This window comes from Desmodus rotundus, chromosome 7 (genome assembly GCF_022682495.2).
Source record: "Desmodus rotundus isolate HL8 chromosome 7, HLdesRot8A.1, whole genome shotgun sequence".
Lineage (NCBI taxonomy): Eukaryota > Metazoa > Chordata > Mammalia > Chiroptera > Phyllostomidae > Desmodus > Desmodus rotundus.
The window spans coordinates 134,318,169-134,331,752 of NC_071393.1; the positions used below are offsets into that span (position 1 = coordinate 134,318,169).

The 13,584-nt window shown below is 52.8% G+C and overlaps 1 protein-coding gene across 11 annotated transcripts in view; it reads left to right on the forward strand.

The window, feature by feature from the left end:
• The first annotated feature begins 28 nt into the window (after positions 1–28).
• The window catches only part of WDR25 (WD repeat domain 25), a 117,196-nt gene continuing 103,640 nt past the window's right edge, over positions 29–13,584 (forward strand). The window contains exons 1-4 of one of the 11 annotated variants that reach the window (XM_045201302.3): positions 122–316; positions 499–569; positions 966–1,028; positions 2,967–3,994. In XM_045201302.3, coding sequence (XP_045057237.2) covers positions 1,004–1,028; positions 2,967–3,994 — 1,053 coding nt within the window. In that variant the 5' untranslated portion in view covers positions 122–316; positions 499–569; positions 966–1,003. The other 10 variants (XM_053928597.2, XM_045201305.3, XM_053928602.2 and 7 more) reach the window with 10 other exon arrangements.

Genomic DNA, 13,584 nt, shown 5'->3' on the forward strand with positions numbered 1-13,584 from the left:
GGGACGGAGGCCACCGCTGATTGGTTGGCGGCCCCAGCGTCGGCGGAACCAGGCTGGGAGGCGGAGTGCAGGCGGGTGGGGCTCCGGGAAGACCGAGCCCTTCCGGTGCGTGCGGTGAGCGGCGGGCCTGGGGCGGGAGGTTGCTGGCACCCGGCGGCGGCCGGAGTGCCCCGCGCCCCTCAACGTGGACCTTTCCTCGCCGCTGTCCCGTCCTTCCTCTCCGGTTCCTCCCCAACGCGCCGTGCTCTAGGTCATCCTCACCGTCCGCTCTTGACGGCTCGGCTAACTCCTATTCATCCTTCAAACCCCGCCTCTGGTCGTATCTTGTTTGTTGCCTTCATTAGTGTGTGGCCTCCGGCATAGGGCCCGTGTTTTGTGTTGGACGTCTGCCCACACCAGACCCAGAATAAGGATTGGCACAGAGTGGGTGATCAGGAAATTGAATGAGAATATCCGATTTTTTTTTTTTAACCTTTCTCTGTGCTCCCCTCCCACCAGGTGCTGGGGATCAAACAGTGAACAAAACACGATAAAGGTCCTGCCCTCGAGCCGCTGACGCGCCAGTGAAGGTCATTGCCTCTCTCTCCTTCCATAGTCTCATTTCTCCCATGACCTTTCCTTTTCTAATCTCTGTACCTCTTCATCTTAGTTTAATCACCTCGTCTTTCCATGAAACACTCCCCACTTTCCCTTCTGCCTTAGAAGCATAAAAGGCAGCAAACACTTTTCCCCTAAAATTTGTCTTCGTCCCCATGGTTCCCAGTCTCATTTTTGCCTGCTTTCTTTGTCACCCTTGCCCCTTTCTCTCTGACCTCATTTGATTAGAGTTGTTGCTTCTCATCCGCTCCCTTACCTCCCCTGAACATTACTCAGGTGCCACCTGTCCTAGGCCTGCCTTGGCCTCCCTATAGGAAACTGCGAGCCCAAGTTCACTGTTTTACGTCCTGTTTTACTTCCCTCCTTAGGATTTCTCACCACCTGACATCCCCCATTTCACTTAATTATGGTCAGTTTCTCCCTACTGGCATGTAAGTGAGCATGGGGAGTGCAGGGAGTGGTTTACTCTGGTTCGCTTGCTGTGGTGTCCCTGGGGCCTAGTGTGGGTCTTGGCGAGTAGCCCATTCTCCGGGGTTTACTGAAGGAGTGAAGGGAAAGTACGTGAAGCGGACAGTATTGGGATCCCTGTCCTGTTGTCCACCTTCCTGCATCCATTCCATCCTGCCGCCTTGCCTCATTAGGAAGTGGGGCCTGTGGGCTCCAGCCCTGCTGCTCTGTGATGTTTTGCTGTAGACCTTGTCTTTAATTCTAGTTGTGGGCTTCTGTGAGCTTACCACTGTGGACGACTGGGTGGGTGGGAATCCTACTGGCTGAGCGCAGCCGCCCTGGTGGTGGGAAGGAACCTGGTGGGTCCCCTTGGCAGGAAGGAACGGGATGGTGTGCCCAGGAGTTGAGATGTCTGCTCAGGATGCGCCTCAGGATGGCGTTTAGAGAACAGAAATGCCGGATCACCCACAGGGCTCAGTTCCATGAGTCTGTAGCTAGTCCATTATGTCATATTTCTATTTGAGATGGGCTGGCTCGCTTTAGAAGTTTTCTTTAGATGAGGGCTTTGTGTGTGGATTAGGCTGCAGATGGAAGTGGGATTTTGGGAGGAGGCAGATGACCTAGTTTGTTTAGGGGGGATGGCACCCTTTCGGGGAAAGGGGTGGGGTGTTTGATTCCAGGGTATGTGAAACCCACTTTCTAGGGGCAGACAGGCTGTCTGGAATGGCTAGGCAGATGACGCAGAAAGACTTATGGCACCAGCCTTAATGCACCTGCTTGGTTTATTAAGCTGCACACCTGGCTTTCTCCAAAGTTGGTCCTTGCTTGAGCTATCCATGCTGCTCCACCACGCCCTCTGCTGTCCAGGATGGGACGTGTCTGGCATCCTTGTTTTCCTTTGGAGGGTACTTCCTGTTAACAGCACAGAACTGAATTCCAGATGGGATATTTCTTTCCAGAAACTAGTTGGCAACAGTTTTATCATGTGTGATGGTTCAGAATTTCAGGGGGGACTTTTTAGAAAGGAGACGCTTACTGTTGTTGAGCTTGTGTGTTGGAGTGAAGCGGGCAGATTCGGATGCCACACTCAGGCACCTTGGGCTTGGGTTGTGGGTCTGCCTCCAACTGGCTTAGAGTGGAGGTGGGATATGTGGGGGGGCAGTGTTCGAGGCGGAGAGAATATAAGGACTGGAGCACAAGGAGAGGGCAGAGCCAAGGGTGGCACGCTTCAAGACGTCTTTCCATTTCAGTGTTTTCAGGCCTGACGTTGTTCCTGTCATGAGGGAAGGCTAATCAGCACACTGCAGGCTGTCTTTATACGCCCGACTTTGCACGCATTTGTTGGTACTTGTGTAGTGGGGATGTTGCAGCAAAAACTATACGTGTTTAACTTTGTAATTGCCTTTCCAAAGGCGTCTTTATTTTTTTAATATTATTACTTCTCTTTTACTTTTTGTCTTAAGATGTAATTGACATATAACATGGGTAAGTGTAAGGGAAGCACGTGTTGATTTGATACATTATTACACAGCAGTGTGGCCGCCACCACAGTGCTCGCTAGCGTCTCTGTCGTGTCACGTAATGAGCATTTCTCTTCTGTGGCGGAAAAACGGCAGCATCTGGGTGGGCTGGCTGGCACTTCCGGGTTCCTCCTCTCTTTTTCTATTTCATTGAGTGTTTGGGGTGACATTGGTTGATACACTTACAGAGGTTTCAGGGCTGCAGTTCTGTAGTGTGTCATCTGGATGTTGCACCGAAAGGCATCTTGACAGTCCTGGGCCTTTCTGTCCAAGCACCGTGTCTGTGGTTAGTCAGGGCCTGGTTTATGTCTTTTGATAAAGCTTTAGTTTTCTTCAGGTACGCCTTGCTTATTATTATTTTTTTTTTTTGTGGTCGTTAAACTCATTTCCATGTTTCCATAGCCTTCATTTTAAAGAAGACATCCTCTAACTCATCACACCTGGTGTGTAGAAGAGCCCTCATGTTTTATGTGTTCGTTCTTATGGGTTTTTCCGTCTCGGACTTGCTAGATGGCACGTTTTCTTTGACCTTCGTGTGGCTGTCAATATTCATGTGTCCTGACACCTGGCTTTGCTTGGTCTTAGGTAGTTGGCACTTGGAAGACAGCAAGAAACTGTCTTCAATGGCTTCACTGGTGGCTTATGATGACTCAGACTCGGAGGCTGAGAGCGAGCCCGTGGGCAGTGTCGTTGCCGCTGGCCAGGGAGAAGACACTTGCGATGTGGTCCAAGCGTGTGCCCGGGGTTCCGCTTCGGGAACCCTGGACGGGACGGAAGGGGGCGCGTTGTCCACGAAGCACTGCTCTTCTGAAGACCCCCCTGGCCCACGTCTCCCGCTGGCTCGGCTCTGGAGAAGTGACCCAAGATCCTGCCCCAGCCAGAGGCTACAGTGGCCCAGGACAGAGCCTGAGGTCCCCTCAGCCACAAGTGAGCCTCCTCGTGCTTCCCTGTGGCTCAGCCACGTCCCCGCTGGCCATGTGCCCCTGGCAGCAGCCCTCGTCAGGCAGGTGAAACCCTCCTGGGGAACTTACGACCTCCCGGAATCACCTTTCTGTACCCGAACCCAGTCTGGAGCCCCAGGTACACAAGGCAGCTCTCTTCCGAAGAAAAGGTGTGAGGACTGCGTTGTGCCCTACACCCCAAAAAGGCTGAGACAGCTGCAAGCATTGAGCACAGAAGCAGCCAAGAGTAAAGCTGCGGAAGCCAAGGGTCCCTCTGCGAGGCGCCCCCCGGCCCCGCTCTGCGTGGAGCCCAGGGTGTCTGAGTTTATTCAGCCGTATTTGGACACTCAGTATAAAGAAACCAAGATTTCCAGGAAGGTGCTTTTTTACCTGAGAGGCCACCGGGGCCCCATCAGCAGCATTCAGTGGTGTCCAGTCTTTTCGAAGAGCCACATGTTTCTCTCCGCTTCCATGGATAAAACCTTCAAGGTAAGACGGGAGTGAAACTGCTCTTTCCAGACGTGCTCAGGACTAAACTGCTGGATGTTTGATTCTTCAGAACAGTGGTGTGGGGTCACAGGCTGAACATGTCTTCTTGGGAGTCTCTGCAGTGCTCTTTGTTGTATTCAGGAGGGGGCTCTCCATGGCCCCCCCGGGTCGTTGGTCCCTTCCATCCCAGGCCACACTGGCGCTGCCTTGCCCAGGCTGCCAGATGGTGCTGGTGAGTCCTTATCCCCTGTGGGGGCGCTGAGGTCGTCTGTCGGGACACACTGCAGCTCCGGGAGGTGAGGTCACTGAGCGGGAGCTGCCAGAGGGAGAGGAGAGCAGCCCAGGGCCAAGCCCCGGGAACTTGGGGTCTCCTCGGTGATTCCCAAGGTGTGCCGAGCAGTGCCAGCCCCATGCCAGGTGCTGTGCTGGGTGCAGGGGCGCAGAGGTAGTTGAGCCTGGTCCCTGGGTCCTGGGCAGGCACGGTGGGTAGGGGTCATGGGTAAGTGGGAGGCACTCACAGTGCTGGGCTCGGGGTTGTGAGAATGGGGCCCCCAGCCGGACACACAAGCACTATAGGAGCCGTGTGGGGGGGATGGCGTGCCCTCCTGGGAGAGGTTGGTGAAGGTCTGCGGGAGGCGGAGGGGTGCATGGTGAAGGGGGTGGGGAGGGATGGCGGGATGTCTTTGCCTTCAGGGGCCTGAGGGGGCGAGGGGCCAGGACTGCGGGTATCCTGCTGGGGACTTCTAGTTTACACAGAAACTGTTTTGTTCATTGTTATTTATTTGTTCATTTTTTATTTATTTTTGGAGTGAGGGAAAGGGAGAGAAACATTAATCGGTTGCCTCTCACACGCCCCCTCCTGGAGGCCTGGCGCTTAACCCAGGCAAGTGCCCTGACAAGGAATCAAACCGGAGACTTTTTGGATCACAGGCCTGTGCTCAATCCACTGCGCTGCACCAGCCAGGGCTCGTTGTTGTTTATTTATTTTAACTTATACTGACTGGCAGGGAGCAAGCCCCAGCTGCACAGGTGTGCAGCGCAGCAGGTGCGGCTCGCGTGCTGTAGCCACCTCCAGCCCCTCTGCGCTGCACTGAGTCCCCCCTCACTCTCCGTGGCACCTGGCCACCTAGCACTGCACCCGTGTGCAGAGGGGGGCTGAATAAATTTGGGCTGAACCCAAGCTTCCTGGAAAAAAAAATGGCTTTGGAGTTGGAGCTGGCAGTCGCTGGTCAGCTGGCCTGAGCTGTCCCCTCCGAGTCCGGCGTCTCATCTGAAAAGGGCATAGTCGGGGCCCCCGTCTGTGATGTGAGAGACGCGCTCACAGAGCCCCTGGGGCGGAGCCGGTCCCCCGCCAGTGCTCCATAGATGCCGCCGACTCCCTCTGTTCTCCTCGGGGTCCTGGAGCCGGCCTGCCCGTGACATTGCATTTGCACGTTCTCTTTTGGACCTTTTCCCTCAGGAGGCATCTTCTGAAGTGAAGAAAGGAGGCCCACCCACAGTGATGTGTCTGACGGAGCTAAGTCGCTGGGTGTCATTTTTAAGCGGCTGCTTTGAGTTCTGAACTGACTTGCCTGTGATCTTTTCCGGCAAGGCTAGGAGAGTTAGGCGGGGACAGTGTCACGTTCTGTCTCCAGTCTGGAGCCCAGGGGTTTGCACGCAGCTCTTCGGGCTCTTCCTGTGTGGCTGGGGATTGGAAGTCTGCTCGGGAGCTTCTGGTGTCGAGAGGAGCTTGGGCCGGCCCTGGGGCTTCTCAGCACTCCTTCCGGAGAGTCCGAGCCCCCGGAGGGTGCGGGAGGGGTATGTCCCAGGCCAGGCGGCGTCTGGCAGGCCCCGGATGGGGCTGGGGTCAGAATGATGCAGGATTGGGGTTCGCTTCCACCCACAGCAGCTTTGTGACCTAGAGCAAGGCACGTGACCTCTCTGAACCTGTCTGCCTCAGTAGGACAAGCTTCTGTATGGCTGGGGCCTCTCGGCTGGGATGCATGCCTGGGCGCCGGGTGCCTAGAACCCGGCCTGGTGCTGAGCACATGGTGGAGTTTTGTGGGGTGTAGTGTGGTGTAGGCGGGCCACCCTAGGGATGTAGGCAGCCCCCTTTCTAGGTCCCTGGAGGGCGGGGGCAGGTTGGCAGACACAGAAGGTCTCGAAGGGCAGGCTGGGTAGCCGTGTGCAGAGATGGGTGGAGGGATGCAGGGGTGGCAGGTGTGCCCCGCTGGGTGCCCGCTGCCCCCTGTCCATGGGATCGTGTCCCCAGACGGTGAGGGGCAGGCCTGGAGCCCCGTGGGGTCGGTTCGCACCTTGCATCAGCGGGGGCTCAGTGGGCCCTGCTTGGATCCTGGTGGCCGGGAATGTTTAGGTTTCCTGAGCAGAGGCGTCCCCATGAGAGTTTTCAGATGGAGAGTGTCTGAGTGAAGCCACTCATTTGGGGCGCTGTGTTGGTTCAGTTGTGTAGCGGGTGCTGTGGAGTAGGTGATTTGAGTACCTAGGATGTGCAGAGGGGCCCTGGGCAGCCAACTAGCTGTGACACCTTGTGGCCAGAAGAGGGCGCAGTCTGTCCAGTTTGGGAAGGCTGCTCTGGCAGAGGGACTCTCACTGTGCTGGGTGGGGGTGATTCACTGGGACCAGGGTCCAGGGCCTTCTGCTGGGGGCTGCCCTGGGCAGGCCCAGGGCCGGACACAGTGGCTGGACACCGTCCCGAGGAGGTGGTGTCCCCTCCTTAGGAGCTGGTGTGTGCTGCTTGCCCCGGCAGCCTCCAGGGAGACCTGTCCACAGCACTGTTTGTCTCTTGTGGCGAGGCTGCAGGAGTGGCACTGGAGGTGGCCTCGGGGGCAGAGCATGGCTGCTGTCCTGGCTGTTGGGGTCAGTGTCTCCTGATTCTTCCCTTACTGTGGGGCCCTGACAACCGGGGCTGTTAGAAGCCACAGATACACGCTGTTAGCCAGGGCGCCCTCTGCTTTAAGGCATTTGGGTTTGCAGTGACAGAGGTGTTTGGCGAATCAATGTTGAGTGACTTTTCAGTGGGAAGCCTTTTGGCAGGGGCTGGGGGAGCCCGGGTCCAGACAGACAGGGCATGGGTGGGGCTGGGCTGGGGGCAGGAGGGGGAGGTCCTGGCTGGGCCATCAGGTTTGTGTGCGGCCTGGTGGGCAGCTGGCAGCCCTGGGTAGGCAGTACCAGAGGATGGGTGGTGTGGAAGGACTTGGGGGCCTTGTGATCTGGCACGTGATGAAAGTGGGCACAGGGGGTGTGTGGACAGTGAGTTTGGAGGCAGGAAAGGGCCATGGGCGCAGGCAGGGGTCCCCGCTTGCTTCCTCCCAGTCCTGGAGGGGGAACAGATGGTGGGTGCAACAGGCAGGGGGCACCCCCCAACTCTGTGCTCCCTTCTGTAGGGTGCTGTTCCCTTGCCTTTTGGTTAAAGTCTGCCAGAGTGCCTTCTTGCCCCCCCGCTGGATCAGGAAGGAGAGAAGAGTTTGGGGGCAGGGGACACAGCACTTCAGTTTGAGTCCTTCCTCTGCCACTGATTAGCTGTGTGACCTCTGGTAAGTTACTTAACTTCTCTGACCCTCGAATGGTTTACAAGGCCTATCCAGAAAGTATCCAGCCATATACTATGAAAAATAGAGACATTTATTGAACAAAATACAAGATACAAGAAACATTGTGCGTAGGACAATGACACCTCAGTCCCCTTCAAAGTAGGCACCTTGGGACCTCACACAGTTCTCCCAATCGCCATCAGTTGCCCTGTCTTGTTTTCCTGAATCGTATCGACGGTCTGAAATCTCTTCCCTTTCAAAGGTGATTTTAGTTTTGGGAAAAGCCAGAAGTCACAGGGCACCAAATCTGGGCTGTAGCAGGGCTGAATCACCTGGGTGATCTGATGTTTCACCAAAAAACTCCGCAGCAGACGTGAGGCACGAGCAGGCACGTTGCCGTGATGAAGCTGCCAGTCACCGGCTGCCCATAGCCCTGACCTTCTGAATCATCAGAATAGATTCTATGGAGGAACGTTCAGGCTAAAGCAAAATTGGATGCAGATTTGTTGCTGTACTCACTCAGTCATTTTGAATACGACAGCCACACAGTACACGTGCTCACTCAGCAGCATCTATTGCCCCTGGTGACTAGCACAGTGAAGTCGTCATTGTTCTGCATGCGCATTCCAGCCCCCTCTTGTTGGCTGCCAGGTAACATTGATGTCACACAAACCGCTCTTGTTATACTGACAGCGGCTGGACTTTTTCTGGACAGACCTCATATGTGAAGTGGAGCTAGTTACACATGCCTCTCTAGGTTTTTGTGAAAAACCAATGACATTGGATGTGAATTACCTAGTGTGGTGTCTGACGCATAGTGTGCACTTGTTCTTGCTTTCTCCTGGAATTTTCTCCTTAGCATGTGGTGGTGTCTCATTCTACCCGCGCAGCCCCGGGACTGTGTCGGCTGCACTATGTCGATTTTAAGCTACTTGATCAGGGGATCTGGCCAGACCCGCTTTTATATTCTCCGTAGCACCTGGCACAAGGTTTTGTACATGTTAAGTGATCAGTAAAGATTTTTTAAAATTCTCTGGGGTGGGGTGGAGGGACGGGGAGAAAAGGCACACAACTGTAATTGAATAACAATAAAAAATTAAAAAAAACCTAAAAAAACAAAAACAAAAAAAAGATTTTTAAAAATTCTGAATTTCCAACCTTGGGGAAAGAATTGTGTTTTAAGTGCATAAATCCTATTGGCCACTAGGGGGCACAGTAAGACAATATAAGCAGCTCATTGCAAGCTTCTAGAATCTGGAAGAATCCTTGGTTCAAGGTAACAGTTACAGAAATACATTTTTTTTTTTTTTTTCTGATCAGGAGAAAAACAACATAATCCACCCGATTAATCCAAAGAACGTGGAGTGCCAGTTCCTTCATCTCCTTAAAATGTAGCTTTGGAACTCGTAAGTTTCAATTGGGCATATTACAGTGGAAAGACACTTATTTTAATATATTCTAAATGCTCCGTGAGCTGTAAAATATGCTCATATTAGTTTTGAAAAATTTACAGCTTGAGAAATTAAGCAAAATAAAACAATGACTCATAACTCCGCGCCGCTGCTCTGCTTTCCTGCTCAGCTATTCCCCCCCGCCCCCGCCCCCGCCCCCCGTAGCTGTGATCCCAGCGTGGAGGAGACCCTGTTACGTGCTCTTCTCGTTCCCCCGTGGCCCTGTGGGGCTCAACACGCTCGAATATCCACCACCCGTGAAGGTGGCACTCTGACTCGAGGCCTCGCGGATGTGGCCTCCGTGAAGCAAACACAGGTGGCGCTCAATGCAGACCCCCACCTCGCCCTGCGCGGGGAGCAGCCCCAAAGGCAGGGGCGGGCCTCTTGCTCCCGGGACACTGCCGTGAGTGAAGATGCAGTGTGAACGAGGTGGTGTTTATCTGCTGTGCAAAACAGCTTGCTCGGGGAATTTTTCAGTAACAAGCTCCCTTAAAATACTTAGAAGTGAACTTTTCCCTTTTGATCATGAATGTAATAGAAACTTATTGTGAAAAACTTTGAAAACGCAGAAAATACGAAGCATGAAGACTAAAAGAGAAACCATTGCTAGTCCTAACCCGGAGCGGGCACCTCGCTGACCCCCGGGACCTCACCGGGCCTGGACGCTGCGCCTGCGCGTTCACGGAATCGGGCTTGCCCCGCCTAGTAGTTGCGGTCTGGAACCCCCCCTTCCATTTTTTGTACTATTTGTAAGGGGAATTTTTCTACCTTAAAAAAAAACTCTCTCCAGACATTTTTATGGCCGTCTCAAATTCCAAACTTTGCTATTTCCACGTAGTTTCCTATAACGTCCTGCTTTTGTTTTAGAAAGTCCGTCTTTCAGCAAACATAGCTGTATGTAAATGTCTGTTTTTGCTGCCTTGACGCAGTTAAGATGGGCTTTAGCTAAATAAAGCCTTTGTGCGTGATGAGTGGAACCTGAGTAGACTGGCAAACCTCCGGTGCATTGCTACAGCAGACTTCTGGGTTCCCGTTCCATAACAGCTGCCTGGTAGCTGTGTGACTTCCCGAAAAGCACTCAGTCTCTCTGGTCCCCTGGTTTTCTCATTGGTAAAATGGGGATGATGGCACCTATCGGGGTTGTTGCTGTGGAAAAGACGTGGAAGGCGATGTTTTAACTCCCTGCACCTGTGCTGATTAGTTAAAAAAAAGCTAGAGAAAAGACAAGTTAGAATCTTGCCCCTAATGGAACTCTTGCTCTCGTGAATCTTTTCGTAGTCTGTCTGTAGACACATAGTTTTCAAGAGTTTAAATGCCAGTGTTCCTGAGACAGATACTTAAAACACTTTAAAAGTTTTTGGTGTTGTCTGCACCAAGCCATTTACCCGCACGCCCTTCACAAACTGCACCCTTGGAAGGTACCGGCTGCAGGGCTGGGCCCACTTGCCCAGACCGATCACCTCAGAGTCAGCCTTTTGTACCGGAGCCTCCAGTGCTGCTGGGAGGGGCGATTTACACCTGGAGAGACTCAGGGGAGTGAGTCCCGCCTTCCTCTGGCCAGCGCACGCCAGGTTCAGCCCCCTTCTCATTTGCATCTGAAAGAAAGGACTTTGCTCTGGAGGGTGAGCACTCAAATTGAGGTCCCTCTGCTGCTGACTGTGAGGCCAGGGCAGAGGATGGAGAGAGCTAACTGTTCGCGAGAGCTCACCACCTGCCAGGCAAATTTCCAAACACTGTCTCGTCTTCACGGCAGGCCCGAGGCAAGGGCCGCTCTTATCCCCACTGCAGAGTTGTGCAGACGGAGGGACAGCGAGGTTAAAGGAACTGTCCACACACCAGCTGGTGGAGGCGAGATGGGAAGCTGGCCGTCCGACCGCACAGCCGGAGCAAAGAGCTCAAAGACCCGCTCTGTGCTTCTGCTTCTGAGAATAAAGGGTGGGAAAGCATGTCCCCTCCCCGAGGGATGCCCGAGGTCCGCCCCAGCTTCAAACCCCGGTGCTGTGTTCTGGGGCACGGGGAGAAGGGGCGATTTTTGTGGCAGTTCGGATTTACATTTTTATGTATTACAGGGTCCAGCTGATGTATCATTGTTAGCGTATTCTATTATATTAGGGTATCTTAGATGTGCTTTGTAGAAAGTAATATATCTCAGGCTCAAAGACAAGAAATTTATGGATTCAAGTGCCGGAGTGAAGGTTTATTTCAGTTTTGAAAGAATTATTCATGATGGATTTTGCAGAATGAGATGGAGAAATGATTCGCTGTGTGGAGGAAGGAGATGGGGAGCATTATGCAGATGAGGGGCAATTTATTCCGAGCACGAGGCAAAGCCATTGGAAGGAAGCGATGCACAGCTGGGGGGAGGGCTGGGTGGTGGTGGGCGTTGGGTAATTGGGGATGAGTGATTAGCTGTGCGTCAAGGGTAATTAGGTGAAGGCAAGGAGGGAATGGGCGGCGTGTGGTGCATGCGCGTGCACAGATCACCTGCTCCGGCTCCATTTCCATTTGACGGGGGCCCAGAGAGGGACAGGCTCCTGTCTGAAGGCACACAGTGCGGTCCGGTGGCCGGTGGTACTTACCAAACACAGAGCTCCTCTCCTTGCAGCGAAAGTTCTCAGTCATCTGCATTGCCCCAGGGTTGGAAGTGAGGGTTTCAGGCTGCCCACCCGGCCACCATGCAAGCTTGCACCTCAGGGAAAAATCCCGAGGTTGCAGGAGGACTAAGAAAAGGACAGCGTGGCAGAACCCAAGCTGTGTTTTCCGCTCTTTGAAAACTTCACTTGGCTCAGCAGTCCGCGGACCCGGGCGGGGCTCACACCCGTTGCAGGGCGCTCACTGGGGCAGGGCAGTGCGCTTGCCAGCTGCTGACCGCAGAAAACAGCCCCAGGGAAGGTGCACTCTGTCCTTAGGGAACCAGCCTCATCCAGTCTCATCCCTCGTCATTAAGAGAAGAATAGAGCAATTTGGGAAAATGCTTTTAATGTAATTGAAAAATGCAGATTACAAAATTGGCACACTTAGGCGTAGGGACAGTCTAGTAAATTATTTCTCGCTGCTTTTAAAGCTTGGACACAGAAGAGTCTTAAAGCTGCCCATCTAGTGCCCAGGGATGGCTTTGTCCTTCTCTTTTTAAAAATGAGTTGTTAATTTAGATTTAACTTTATCATGAAAGTAGTAAAATATTGAGAAAAAAGAAAAAAAAAAGAAAAATGGCAGAAATTAGAGATGTAACCACATACTCTTTTGCTCAGACATAGTGACCGTGAACCTTTCTTTCCCAGCAGCTCCTCCTTCCAGTCTTTTTTCCCACGTGCGTCTGGTTTTAACCAGACCCTAGGCACTTTGGTTTTGTGACCAGCGTTTCAAGTTTACATGGTGGTCACTTCCCCTGCAAGTTGATAGTGTTTTTACCCCTCAAAAGAAGGGGTAGGTGAGTCACTCCAACATCTTAATCTATTCTCCTAGCTCCAGCTGTTTGTAGGCCTGCATCTGGCCTGGACAGACGCTGAGGATCCCACGCAGCCGGGCAGTGCAGCAAGCTGCGGTCGGCAGGTGTGAGTTTGTGAGCCCGGCGCAGTCAGCTCAGGATCCCTGAAAGCCCACTTCACTTGGCCCTTCTCTGGCCAGCTTCCCAAAGTTCCTTCCCTCGACAAGACAGAGGAGAGCGTGTCTCAAGTGCCCTTGTGGAATACGGTGACCCAGCCTGAAAGGCGGGACAGTCTTAGAAACCTAGTACCCACGTGGCCCACAGCTCTGCTTTGTCCTGGAGCCGCTTCCTGGCCTGAGCCTCCTGCCAGGAGGTTCGGCTTTGGGCCTCTGGTCGTCGCTCTGGGTGTCCCTGGGTTCAGCTTCTAATTTTTTAAAATCTTTTCTCTCTAGTTTTCTATCTCTTTGCCTTTATTTATTTTTTTCCTGGGAAATTTCCTCCTCTTGTTCTTTCAATCTTTTTTTTTTTTTGATTTTGTATTTCTGCTGTCAAACTTTAATTTTTTATTTTTCTATTGAACAGCTGATGGTTTTAAAAAATTTTTTATTCATTGATTTTAGAGTGAAGAGAGAAACACCGATTTTTTTCATCCACTTATTTGTGCACTCCTTGGTTGCTGCTTGTACGGGCCCTGACCCGGAATCAAACCTGCAGGCTTGGCGAATCGGGACAAGGCGCTGACCAGCTTTCTACCCGGCCAGGGCTGGACTTAAACTTTTTTACTGAAGTAGAACATAAATTCAGAAAAGTGTTTTGTTCTATCATATTTTTACATTCCAAGAGCTTTTTCTTGTTTTCCGAACGTTTTTTTTTTTTAATTCTTTTATTGCATAGCCAGAAGGTCTTCTCTTAGCTGTCGGAGGTACTCGAAGTTTTCCTGTGTCTCCTGAAATGTTTGTCTTCTCATTCCTTTGTCTTTTTGTGCTGGCGTCTGTTTCGAGTTAGAGCTTTGCCGCTGCTGGTTCTGACCCAGGAGGGAGGCCCGAGGAAGCCGAGGGCAGCGTGCACATGGGGCTTGTCCACAGCGAGGTGTTGTCTGGGGTGACAAGACCAGAAGCCAGGGTCGTCGGGGGACCCCAAAGGTGACAATGGTGTTTTGTCTTCGCTGCCCAGTGTCCCAGA